General features: G+C 47.1%; 5 protein-coding genes across 5 annotated transcripts; 3 read left to right on the forward strand and 2 right to left on the reverse strand.

The window, feature by feature from the left end:
• Positions 1-31: 31 nt before the first annotated feature.
• On the forward strand, positions 32-775 carry cbp4 (Assembly factor cbp4; the record flags this gene model as incomplete). Its single annotated transcript, XM_031153547.1, has 2 exons — positions 32-215; positions 312-775. Coding segments are annotated over 2 exons (648 nt in total), but the record flags the coding sequence as incomplete, so codon positions are not given.
• Positions 776-3,691: 2,916 nt separating this feature from the next.
• On the forward strand, positions 3,692-4,323 carry YBR137W (UPF0303 protein; the record flags this gene model as incomplete). Its single annotated transcript, XM_031153548.1, has 2 exons — positions 3,692-3,757; positions 3,859-4,323. The coding sequence occupies 2 exons, from the start codon at positions 3,692-3,694 to the stop codon at positions 4,321-4,323; spliced, it is 531 nt and encodes a 176-aa protein (XP_031002007.1).
• An 872-nt stretch (positions 4,324-5,195) lies between these two features.
• On the reverse strand, positions 5,196-5,527 carry LHYA1_G008629 (uncharacterized protein; the record flags this gene model as incomplete). Its single annotated transcript, XM_031153549.1, has 2 exons — positions 5,196-5,413; positions 5,497-5,527. 2 exons carry the CDS (start codon positions 5,525-5,527, stop codon positions 5,196-5,198), a joined length of 249 nt encoding a protein of 82 aa, XP_031002008.1.
• A 2,905-nt stretch (positions 5,528-8,432) lies between these two features.
• Positions 8,433-9,044, reverse strand: HET-E1_16 (Vegetative incompatibility protein HET-E-1; the record flags this gene model as incomplete). Its single annotated transcript, XM_031153550.1, has 1 exon — positions 8,433-9,044. The coding sequence occupies one exon, from the start codon at positions 9,042-9,044 to the stop codon at positions 8,433-8,435; it is 612 nt and encodes a 203-aa protein (XP_031002001.1).
• A 911-nt stretch (positions 9,045-9,955) lies between these two features.
• LHYA1_G008631 (uncharacterized protein) lies at positions 9,956-11,116 on the forward strand (the record flags this gene model as incomplete). The annotated part of the gene is made up of 1 exon (XM_031153551.1): positions 9,956-11,116. One exon carries the CDS (start codon positions 9,956-9,958, stop codon positions 11,114-11,116), a length of 1,161 nt encoding a protein of 386 aa, XP_031002000.1.
• Between the last annotated feature and the right edge of the window lie 1,480 nt (positions 11,117-12,596).

The raw sequence follows: 12,596 nt of genomic DNA on the forward strand, positions 1-12,596 counted from the left end.
CCCCTCCAACACAAACTGATGTCTTCACAGCGGCGGCATATGTTGCATCGGCGGCCCAGCCCTAATCTATTACGTGACCCCCACCGAAGAGGAACTTTTCCTAAGATACAACCCGGAGTTACAAAAACGAAGTCTCGAGAACCGACATGAAAAGCAGGAGGATTTCGATAACTTCGTCAAGAAGTTAAAAGTCTATGCGAAATCCGATAAACCAAGTATGTTTGTTTCTCTCATTTAGATCTTAGAACAAGGGTATGATGGTAAGGGTAGTATTATGGTATAAACTGATTGCTGATTTTGATTGGAAATAGTTTGGGAAGCAGCAGCAATACAAGAGAAACTAGACCGAGAATCCAAAATTACCTCTGAACTGGCCCTCATCAACGAAGCGAAAGCACGGAAAGAAGAAATCCGTCTATCTAATTCCAACCCTACATCCCCATCATCATCTTGGTCGAGTTGGATGTGGGGATCAAGTTCAAGCCCAAAAACAAGTCCTACTTCCAGCGAATACCGATTCGATTTCGGGAAATACAAGGGAAAGACATTAGCAGAGGTTGATACGCTTGATCCGGACTATGTTACGTGGTGTGTTGGTCAAGAGGTAACTGAGAAGAGGAAGGACCTGAAGAGCGCAATTGAGTCGTTTTATACGCAAAAGCGAACAGCGACGGCGGAGAAGGAACCCGAGATCAAATTGGCGGATCAGATGGCGGAGAGGAAAGAGGGTATGTGGCGAGATGGGCATAAGCCGGTGCCGGGCGGAAGTTTATGATTGTGATGTATGCGGATTGTACGATTATACAGATGTGTGATTATGAAATATTTTAGGCGTCGGGGTGTAGAACTATGGATGTGCTGGAATGCATCCCTGTGGTAAAGTTACCACTTTCTTCTCTGATATCCTTATATCAAAGACCACCTCTAATCACCACAAACAGACTCAAATGCACATACGTTATGAAATACCAAGCCTGTCTTCCGCCCATGTATTTCGTTTGCCCCTTTCCATGGCGAAAATTTAACTCTTATATCTTTCCCTAGCATCAATCTCGCATTTATTCAATTTATTCCCTTATCTGGACTATAGCTGGCTGCGAATACCTTCGTCTGATATTTGCCGAAAACTTTAATTCAACGTCATTTTCGATGCGATGTGCAACAAAACTTTTGGTCTTGGTTTGGGTGAATTGAACTGGGAGGCGGTGGGTGGTGGGTGGTGGAAGTTGAGGGAGTGGTTGAAGCGGTGGAGGACGTTGGAAAGGGGGTTGGTCGCTTAATTGCCAGCGCTAGTGTTTACTTTCTCATGGCAAAGGGACAGACAGCAAAGCTGTGAATTAACCCTTGTCCCCAATTCACCGGTTGGTTGAAATGTAGTACCCGCTTAGCTCCTGGCCGTCTTATTTAATACACCTCCATTTCAGACTTTACATCGACACCATCAAACCCTCCAAGCTTCGCAGAATATCTCGAGGCCTTCCTAAGGGATTTCCTGCGACACAAAATGTCGTCAACCAAACCATCATGGGTGGATCTCCTGGCTCGACGCTGTGCTCGAGCGGAGGAAACTGGATCTGCTGGTCACCCTCCTGCGGTATTTTGCATAAACCTCTGCAGATTCATGGCCAAAATATTAACATGGAGATGTAGGGCAATGCCACTCCAGCGAACGGTTTAGTTCCTACCCTATCCCGATTCCGCAAGCCCTCTCCAGATCCCTCCTTGGCTGCTTTCGACAGCAAGTCGACGAGCCGGACACGCGACTCCGAAGTATTGAATCTTCGGCCTTACCCCGCACCGCGAGATGTGAATAACGCCGATACCGTGACGGCCGGTACCATGATAGCCGCTCGAAAGCAACGTCGAGCAGCCCAAGCTTGCCTTCGAGCCCACGAAACCCTTCCGCCGAGCCCACGGAGTATTCTTTATAGCGACAGCAACTACTATGCCATCAAATCGAAGAAACTAGGATCTCTGGGCCGTCGGATCTGAAAACTTCCAGCAGAGATTAGGATCATGGTTTTCACTAGGTGTCTTCAAGCAGACCAGCATCCAGAAGGATTTCCGGGTGCTTCAAAGTTTCTCTCGGCATTTCGGGCGAGCCCTAAGCTGTACAGGGAGGCATTGGAGGTTTACTACAAGTTCAATGTCATGAGTCTCGATACAAAAGACATTAACTTGTATCTGAAGCTGAAGGCTAATATCATCCCGTTGGTCAGAAAACTGCGTCTCTGCGATGGGTTGGATGAGTGAGTCTTACATTCCAAGTACAAATCCTTCTTGATTTAAAACTATGCTAATATCTCTCCATCTCAGGGATCCTCGTATTCAAAACCTGGAAACCATAACTTCCTGCATAGCAGATTCGATACAGCTAATTCACGCAACGAATCTCACACACCTAGAGATAGCGAGCCACCCCTGCTTTTATCGGACTTTTGTACTTTCGCTTTTGGGAATAGGAAAGCCTTCGCGTGACCTCACTTTCTTCTCGATCACATTTACGAAAGAAAGTGTGTTTAGTGGACTAGAGCAGCAGACACTAGACACTATTTCCGAGAGTACAGGTATGAAGCTTGAGCCGTTGAATGATTCGTCTGTAGGAGACGCCAAACCTAGTCCTTGGAACCGGGTATGGCGGAAGTAGATATCTGAGTCCTGGGATATGCAAGATTACTTTCAGGATCAGTGGCAATACCATGCACCAAGCATTCATGTATATCTACTCATCAAGCGGTTCTCGTACAGCCTCGATGAGAAGGCTTGTGAAAACGTGCTATCGCTAGATACAAAGACGATGGGAAATGGAGCAAAGCGTATAAATTGAGGAAAGAGCGATCAACCTATACCTCCCACAGATATCACTCAAACATGCGGATTTAGTAGTGATTGGGGATGCGTCAACAAGAGTTTCTGAAGAAACCGAGGTTGGTGTGGTAGAAACATGTGCAGGTGATGCGGCTTCGCCTGGCCATGATGAGCTCCTGGTCTTGGAACCGTCCCTTTAGAGCCAGATAGTATAATAGCGGGCTCCTTTTGGTATTCCGTACTTGTTCGATAATAGAATTAACGATCGAATCTGATGATCCACAGAGCTTTTATCAGTCCAGCTCTTCAGGTTCGCTTCTTTCAGAGGCAACACTAGAAGCTGTCAAGCTTTCAATGCCACCCTGGCAAGCTCGCAGTTATATGATCATCCGATCCCGTCGTAATAACTGCTTCTTAGTAATGGAATTTCATCTTGGGGGGTCTGAAAAGTAATATCAGTCCGTATTAGAAACACCGAGAACTCTCTCGCCCTGATGTAGACGACATCTCATATGTGGAGCTGCAGCAAACGAAACAGCAAAGAACAGATCGATATCCACACTCTGCGGCTTGCGGTTGAAATCAAAATACAGAACTAATTCCAAGGAAACCAAATCCAAGCAGCGTGCTGACAAATACGAACTTCACTGTCCCGTGAGTAGTAGGAGAAACAACGCAGGTTGTAAAAGGGCCAGAGACGAAAATAAATTACCCGTCATTCTCGAGATAGATGGAGAAAGTAGACGCAATACGCCGGATTGGGACCGAGACCCACGTTTTGAAGGAGAAAAAACATTGCTTGACTCGGGTATAGTGTCAAAGACTCGAGCAAAAAGCACGATACTACGACGAAGACTCTTCGCGGGACGATCAATCAATTACCATGTCATCTCCCAGAGCGATATCGAGCCCAGTGACGCCCAAGCCAATTGAAGACCCTCCAACAGATGTAAGCCGCAGCAGAACGCAGAGAGGTGGTCGTGTTGTGTTTATGCTCGTGCTCGGAAACTGTGCTGTAGGAAACTGAGCTGACTGTGCTGTGCTTCGCAGCTCGAATCCATCGCGCGCATCGATGCGTCTCTCGTCTTCGAACACTTCACCACCGACGATGCATGGGAGCTTGGCTCAGCGCTGCGCACGCGACTGCTGCCCATCGCCACGCCCGTCGTGATCAACATCTCGCTCGCGAACCAGAACCAGCCGCTCTTCCACACCTGCACGCACTCCGGAGTGATGCCGGATAACGATAGCTGGGTTGCGCGGAAAAGGAAGACGGTGTTGAGGTGGGGGTGCTCGACGTGGTATATGAATTGCAAGTTCAAGGGCGATGAGGTGGCGTTTAGGGAGAAGTATGGGTTGGGGAATAGTGCGGGGGAGTACGCTATACATGGTGGGGGGATACCTATACGTGTCACGGGCGTCGAGGGCGTTGTTGCGGTAGTTGTTGTCAGTGGACTGAAGCAACATCAGGATCATGCTGTTGTTGTAGAGACCATAAGGGAATTGCATAACTAGCAAGCGCGGTATATGGGGGCGTGGGGTTACCAGTGCTACCTCATATATAAAAGTATATACATATATATCGTGATGGACGGGAGAAGATGATTAAGGCCAGCCATCTCCAATGGGTTGTATATACTGATATATAGTTTTTATACCTATTCTACCATTTCCAAACAGTCCTTTGAGCATCAGGACAGTACAGCACATTATGATCAAAGCTATGTACTCTCTACACGCGCTCTTGCATTTCGCATCTCGGCCTTCTCGTCATGCTTTTGACCACCACGCTGGTGATCTTAAAGTTTCCGATCTATATCTATTGCTATTTATCTATTGCCTTGTCATTTCTTCATACAGTCTGAAAATCACGCTGGCCAAGTGGCAAGGCCATCCTCTACAGAAGCCCCTCTTTAGTGCCTCGTCATTTCGACTCCTCAATCTGGGGTTGTTCACCAGTCCTCTCTCACGAGTACTTGTCGCTTTAGTTGCACCAGATACTGGAGTCAGCCAGTGCAGCTCTTGAACCAAGAATCCTACAAGGAAACGAGTGAAAGTCACTTGGGGACGAAACTATATTATAGCTTGGTCTCTTCATTTTCTTAAGTTATAGCTCTAACCTTCGCTTCTGCTCTTACAGGCCAACAAAGGCGAGTCAAAGTATATCGTGTCCAAACTATCCTTACTTCCTATTCTTATTTATTCCTTCGCCAAGCTAACACCATACATTTCCAACGCCAAACATCCTTTTTAAATAATTTCACAAGAAACGCCAAGCCAAAACCTAGGCCCCAAGTGATATCCACCCCTGCGCATCTTAATCGCCCGCCAAGTCCCACTACCGCCGGCAGTTGCACATCCACTTTCCGCTCCGTTCCTTTCCCATCCTAACAGTTGTCCCGCGCGCGCAGGAGCATCAGGCGGCGCTGCTCCTCGTTGTTCGGCGTTCCGCGGAATCTAGTGCTCGGAACCGAGGGCGTGAGCTCGAGATAGGGGTGCCCGGTGGAGGCGGTTGCCGTGGCGGGGGTCCGGTGGACGCTGGTTAGTTCTAACCAGCTGCCGGTGGAGGTTGTGGAGATTGTGGAGGCGGTGGAAGAGGAGCGCTCTGGAGGAATGTGTTAGAATTATGGTAGTCCGGGAGAGGGGGCGGGAAGAGAAGGGAAGTGCCAATGAGGGGGAAGACCGTACCAGTTCGGGTTGCTTGAGATTGGGAAGACATTATGATTTTTTTTGGGGTAGGTATTGGTGGGATTCAATGATTTGGAAGTGTTGTTCTGTTAGTGAAGAAGCTGGTTCTTGAGTTTTATAGTAGAAAAGTGAGTTTGAGTTGGAATGATGAGAGAACAAGAGGGAGTCCGAAGGGGGGTTTATATCTGTTTCCAACCTCCATCTACTCCTAAGAAACAATGGCTGACTTCAGTAAGTGCATATCAGCTTGGCAAGCCGCGAAAGACTTACTTGGCCCTGCGCGAAGCCATCCTTGGCGCTGCTTGGCCATCTTGAAAACGTATAAATAAAGTGATCTTTGATATCTCTGGTGTTGCAGCCAAGCCATCCTGCAAGCACCGATCACTCTTGGCATTCCACTGTTCTTGCGCCCCGATCCGCGACTAAGTTTCAAACGGAAGCCTTGGTCAAACGGAAATCTTGGCATTCTCAAACGAGGATAATCGGTGATTCGGTATTGTTTTTGGCAGCGTCGTCATAAGATTCACGGTCTATTGCCAAGAGGCTAATGAAGATGCAGTCCGGATATGGAGATCATATTGTAAGTCTCAATGTCGCGAACCTCCCAATAGTGTGCACAGCCAAGATACTGGAAAGTCTCGTTGGCAGAGTCCGGTTACGCCGCGTACGAGTACATGTTGTGCAAAATGGAGTACGAGGCAGCCAAGGCCCAAGGGATCGTGGAACGGGCGATTGCCTATGCAAGTTCCACACGCCTAAGACCAGCCAGATGCACACATGCAACTTTCTCAATCGACTTTATGAGACTTGGCGCTTTGGCTCGACTGGTGAGCGTTTGCGGGTGAGCTTTGCTGTTAGACTCCTATATCGTGCCTCGTTCCATTTCGAACGATTCCAAGACTCTAAGAACTTAGTCCCACTGGGGATAGTAACGTTTCGTCTCAAATCCTTCTCCATCTTGCCTGAGGTCTTACCAGGTGTTTTCTTACCACCCTATTGTCTCTTTGTAGACCACCTTTGCGTTCAACCCGGAGCACTGCAGTCAACTGGCAACCTTCATTTCTACTTCTGTGCTTTGCTTCTGTACTTTTGGTCCAGAAATCCTGGTTTTGTTCGTGCTCAGAGTATTGATGGAGTCAAAGTCTATTGCAATTCGCGGGTTTCGATACCTCGCTGTCTCATTTTTTCTCCACACTGCCAAGTGTTGCAGGAATGCTGTTGTGATGCCATGATTTCAGCCCAAACCTCTAACATGTAACCATTCGCTCAGTCGGTCTCCAGTATTATGTCCTCGCAAAAAGAGGGTACCAAGATCCGCTGCGGAAAGAAGTGTTGTTGCAAGAGATGTTGCACATTGTGGGGGAGGTCACGCCAATACTTGACTTCTCACAATTGTGGATTTCGTTTCTCTTACAACAATTTTGGCCTGCCTCGACTCTTCGTCCCAGCTAGTTCGTGGTTGGGTATGCTGCTCAGATCTCTTATCAGTGTCGATTTTGCTATCTGTTGTGGTTCTATAGAAGGTGGATGAGTAGTGAGTTTATCAATTTCATGGCGTCTTCAGTTGGGCGAGACTATTTCACTAGGAACTGGGAGCAGGGAGCAAACGGCGCTTCCGCGGCTGCGACTGCCATATAAATGATACAGCAACGCACCTGCCTCAATCTCAACCTCTACACATCACGACATTCGGGCATGATTCCTCGAGCAACGTCTCCCTCTTCTTCCTTCTACGACACAATAATCAACCTCCAAAAAAGTAATTGACAGACGCACATCGTTACGATACCACTCGCAGCCTACAAAAATGCTTTTATGGCGAGGATAAGACCGGGTTTACGTCTTCGACTTCCAAGTCAACATCCAGAACCCCTGCGAACAAATAGGAGTCAGCTATACAACCTTTGGGAAGTGGTAAATAAGTGCTTGAGCTGGATCTGAAGTGTCTCACAGACTTCCTGGTTCAAACGCTCCGTACTGAACGATACTGCTGTAACCAGTTGGCTTCCTTTGCCGTCATCTTTTCCTTCCTGCTCCCCGTTGGTCTTTTTTATCAAGCGATATGACTCTTGCGAACTTTCAAACCCTATTTTTGCCTCTCTAACAAGCCATTGTTGTGTCATGCCTCCTACTTCCAAATCACAGATCTTAACAAAGGATCTATATCTCTCTTCTGACATCTTAAAGAACACAACAAACCCAAGCTTCGTCTGCGCACTACAGAAATGTAAAGCCGCCCAAGAGCTTTGGTAGTGGTTGACCCAAATTTGTAAAGTTCGAGAGTCCGCATTCCATACTGTGTTTCTAGGTCTCGTCTCCACAATTCTGTAGCCATGCCTCTCTATTTCATCTGACGGCTGGACAATACATGTTTCATATCTTCGCTGACTCTCAATCAGTCGGGGATTCTTTCGAATATAGATTGTACACATTTCCCCCCTTTCCATCTCGTCGATATCCACTTTCCTCATCCCCGATCCGTACGCCGAATGCCTTGAGAAAACGGACGGCTCAGAGGCTTCTTTCAATATTATGCCAATACACCCAGTGAAGTCATTTTCGTATTGACAGTGAAGCAAAGCCAGGTAGCCTCGCTTTGCGTGGACTTGTGATAATCTGTCATGTTCCAGTTTAAGCTGGAGCTCAATCCTAAGACCTTTGTTGGTATTGAATATGGCTGTCGTTTGGCCTTTACGGGAAAAGGTATGATATTCCCGAAGTCCGCAAATGCGGCCGGACTCCCAGCTAGAACTCCATTATCGAGTAATGAAGTCTCGTCCCAGGGGGCATCTTGCTGTGTGTTCCAGGCAAACAGTGACTGATCATCCGAATTCTTCAAAATTTCTTCTTGTAGGCGAATAAAGGCTTTGGTCCCTTCGCCGTATAATAAAGGCATGTTGACGTCGAATAAGCCGAGAAGAGAATAGGCTACATCTTCAATGCGAGTCGTCTGCCTCCCTGCTGCCCATGACATTTTCTTTGCCACACTGGCGTATTCCCAGCTCCAATGGTTCCTTCAATATTTTCTCGGGAATCTTGGTTATGGCTGAAATGTGGGAGGCTAAGGCTTCTCTTGACCCGACAGGCCTCCAAGTTTTGTCGTAAAAAAGGACATAATTTGGGGCAATGAGCTCTTGTAAAGTCCATCCTCTAGTAAACCATCGACTCTTATGAAACTGCAAATCCAGGTCCGTCTCTGGTAGAATCTGAATCCCCCCCAAGACATCTTCAAGGTATACATAACAGACATGAGACTCTTCATACCAGTTGTACATGGAGTTTATTGCTTCGGAAAGCTCGGCGCTGCTTCTCTTATCGATACAACAAGTATCTATCCAAACATAAGCCCACTGATCTCTCATGCTCTGTTCGCAGGCATATTTGATCTTCCTCGCTCCGACTTTACGCAGCCATGCAGCGCCAGGGACACTGATGTCCTCAAACGAGACCTCGCCACCGCCCCAGCAGTGTGACAGTATAACGTACGCTGAAACATTTGAGCCGGAAAACAGCTCAATTTGTAGAGACTTCACGTTCAAGAGGCGCATATTGCAGTCGGCTGTGGGCAGTGGGCTACGGTATGCTACCTCGGTCTCGGTGGTGCGAACAGGAAAGCTTCACAGGCAGTCGCTGATTTCTTCTGCGTACACCTTGGTCGAGAGATCAGTGGAAAACATTTCTAGCTATGAAGTTTGAACTATATTCGTTGGTATGTCGTTATCTGGAAGGAGTTCGGCTCAATGTTTTATAGCGCAGCCTGTTGGTATCACATAGTGCACTTTGCTGGCCTAGTAACTTGCCTTGTATTGGTTGCTTTCTGGGTGTCTAAGTCTAACGACACAGCCACGAGATAGCGGGGTCGACACGTGACTGATTATATTTGAACTTGACCCACGAGGATAATTTTAAGAAGGGGATCATTAATCTGGACATTCCTTAAAGGTATTACTTAGTCCTTTTGAGAGAATCAGAAACTAGTTGATTCATTCGCTGCTACAAACCCACGTTAAGTTAGCTGCCGCTCGCTAAATTAAAAAGGGGGCTTAGCTGCTCCTCCTGGACATGAGTCAAGGCCAAACGAGTCCAGTTTATCCTCAAATTATTGCAACCGTCTTTCTTTATATTATTTCCAGTAAGCACTTTGGTCTACATTATTATCAAACTAAAGACATCCAAGTAATTCGCTCATTAATTATCCTGATTTATTAGAGCTGCAACTATTTTCATTTATCTCTAGATAAATATTTGGAGTCACTTAGGAAAAAGCGACTTAGTGACGATATATGCAGGCCTGACTCATTCCAACTTTCTGGTCCTCGAAGCTGTTAAATAATTCCCTCCTAGACCTTCCGATCGCTTTGATAAAACACACTCTCGGATTCCTTTTAGTACCTTTATACGGCCCAGAGAGAATTGGTATCGAGGTTCTCCCTTCTACAACTTTTACTAAAAACCCACGATGGGTGATAGCACACTCAAATCACCTCCTAGCATGGTGGAGGGAAAGCTGGATATGGAACAGTTGCAGATTAAGGATTTTACTGCAGAGTCTTCCATACTAGAGCAACCCAGTACTCTGTTCCCAAAGATCACCGGAAAGATAGGCGATCTAGTTAAAGACTACAACTACACGCTGTACAAGCTGAGAGAGGAGACTGGAACCGACACATCCCCGACCGCCCAAAATCTAGATACCATTCTCAAACTTATCGGAACGGTGAAACTTCACGGCGCACACGCAGACATTGTGATCCACAGCGACAATACGATGCAGCTGCAGTCCCGCAATGTGACTGGGCTTAGCCGAGAGAAAGACCTGTACAATATTGCGAAGTCTATTCTCCCACTGGAAGCCGAGGTATTGGATCTGAAGAAGAGATACAGGGAAAGATTTATGGAACTCAATCCTGGAGTAGAGATTAAGGAGGAGTTCTCGACGATCATTGCTGGCGAATGGATTGGTCCGGGTATACAGAAAGGCGTCGCCATCTCTGACCTGCCCCGAAAATACTTCGTCATCCTCTCCGTCAGCATCAACAATGCGTGGCTACCCAATGAGCCATACGCGGATATTCACAACGAAGCCGTAGGCATCTACAACATTTCCAGGGGCGGCTTCTACCACGAAGAGCTGGTTTTCAATGATGTTAAAAGATCTCGAGAGAAGCTGCATGCCCATACCTTAGCAGTCGAGAAAGAATGCCCATTCGCGAAAACCTTTGGGATTTCCGGTGTGGGGGAAGGAATTGTATGGAAAGCGGAACATCCACTGGGAAGCGATGCGAGGTTCTGGCTGAAGACGAAGGGGCTGCAGCACCAAGTCACCAACACGGAGAAACTGAAAAACAAACCCGGTGGAACTGAATTGGAGAATGCCAAGAACTTTGCTGAAGCGGCGGTGACGGTGAATAGATTGGAGCAGGGGTGGGCGTACCTTGAGGAGATGGGCATCGAGAGGGATATGAAGGGTATTGGGGCATTCATGAAATGGGTTATTCATGATGTGGAGGTTGAGGAAAGGACGGAGATTGAGGAGATGCTGATTAATCAGGCATTATTGAAGAAGACCATGACAGCGATGTGTAAGTCTTGGTACATGAAGAGACTGGACCAGATGTGAAGAAATAGGAGAAAATGGAAATTGTAAGACGAGCTGGAACTAGCCGCTGGGTGTAATTGTTTTCAATATGTATTTTTCAACGGAGCTGAGCTGCGCGATGGTAAGTCAACAACCTATTGCTCCTTTTAAGCACAAGATACAAAGCCTTTCTTATTCGTTCCAAGCCCTTCTAAAGGGTATACACAAGTTTCCATTTTGATTTTTGCAATTGTAGCAATTGCGTATAGCGTTTGAGTGCGGGCGATCTGAGACTTACCTTGAGGAAAGTTATCTTTAATTCAAGTCTCTATTTAAATGTAGAAAGGTCTTCGCTGCGCCTGTTGTGGTATTGGGAGCACAGGAAACCCGTCAAGGCAGAGTACGAGGGGAAGGATTGGGAGGATACGGCGCATAGGGCTGAGACGTAGATGGCAGCACAGGTGGAGAATACGGCGAGGAATTGGGAGAATAATACGCAGACGCAGATGAATGGAGGGAGTAGGAGTCTGGGGTCTAGAAATCGGAAGAATACGGGCAGTGAGCCGTTTACGGCGACTACTCCATTGAGTGAGTTGTCTGGAACGGGGAATCCACTGTCTGGCAAGAGGGCTCCGTGGTAACGATATTTGAGTATGATCTTGATCCTGAGCTGTCCCGAGACGCCTGTATGTGGAGAAAGCGAGACGAAGGGATGTATATGTATAGTCTTGTCAGATATATGTTAAATCAGCTTCTTATAGCCTAGAATTTTCATGCAGCAACCGAGGGTTTGAAAACATCTCTCACTCGAGCGTTCCAAGTGAAAGACAACCCTATTCTTATGGGCCTATTGGTACAAAACCAACAAAACACAGAAATGAAATCGCACACGTAATTGAAAACAGTATTAACATCCAGCCAGATGCTGCCAGCAGAAATCGCAAAAACGGCCTGACGAGCCGCACTAACGTACGCATGATTTGAAACAGTATGGCGCCCGGATTCTTCGTGCCCCTTTTTCCTCAAGCCTCTAAATATCCATTCTAATTAGCGTTGAAGCAGCTCAGCTTAAAACTTGATAAGCAGGTAGTTACGGTACGGTATCTGCGCTCTTCCGAATCCAGAGAAGCGCGACCATCCATCCCCTCACTCATCAAAAATCCCACCACACTACCTGCCTACCCCTTTCATCAAAATCCCCTACCCTACCCTACCCTACCCTACATAACCCACCCCCTTTAACCCTCACCCTCCCTCCCTCCTTCCCCATCCGTGCCCCTCTATGTAACCCACGCACGTGCAACCCGTGCTTCCACGTGGCATTTCAAACTGCCGAATCCTCCACCTCGTGCGTCTGTCGTTTTTGTTGCACGTCGCGATCGATTGCCGAGAGCGTGTGCGCAATATCTACAAGTAAATTACTATATCGCATTCATTGCCGAGCTATTTGTTTGTTGAAGATAGAGACTAGATAAGGGGGATCTGTGAATGAATGAATGAATTGATTGTTTAGGATGTATGT

This window comes from Lachnellula hyalina (assembly GCF_007821495.1).
Source record: "Lachnellula hyalina strain CBS 185.66 chromosome Unknown contig00195, whole genome shotgun sequence".
Lineage (NCBI taxonomy): Eukaryota > Fungi > Ascomycota > Leotiomycetes > Helotiales > Lachnaceae > Lachnellula > Lachnellula hyalina.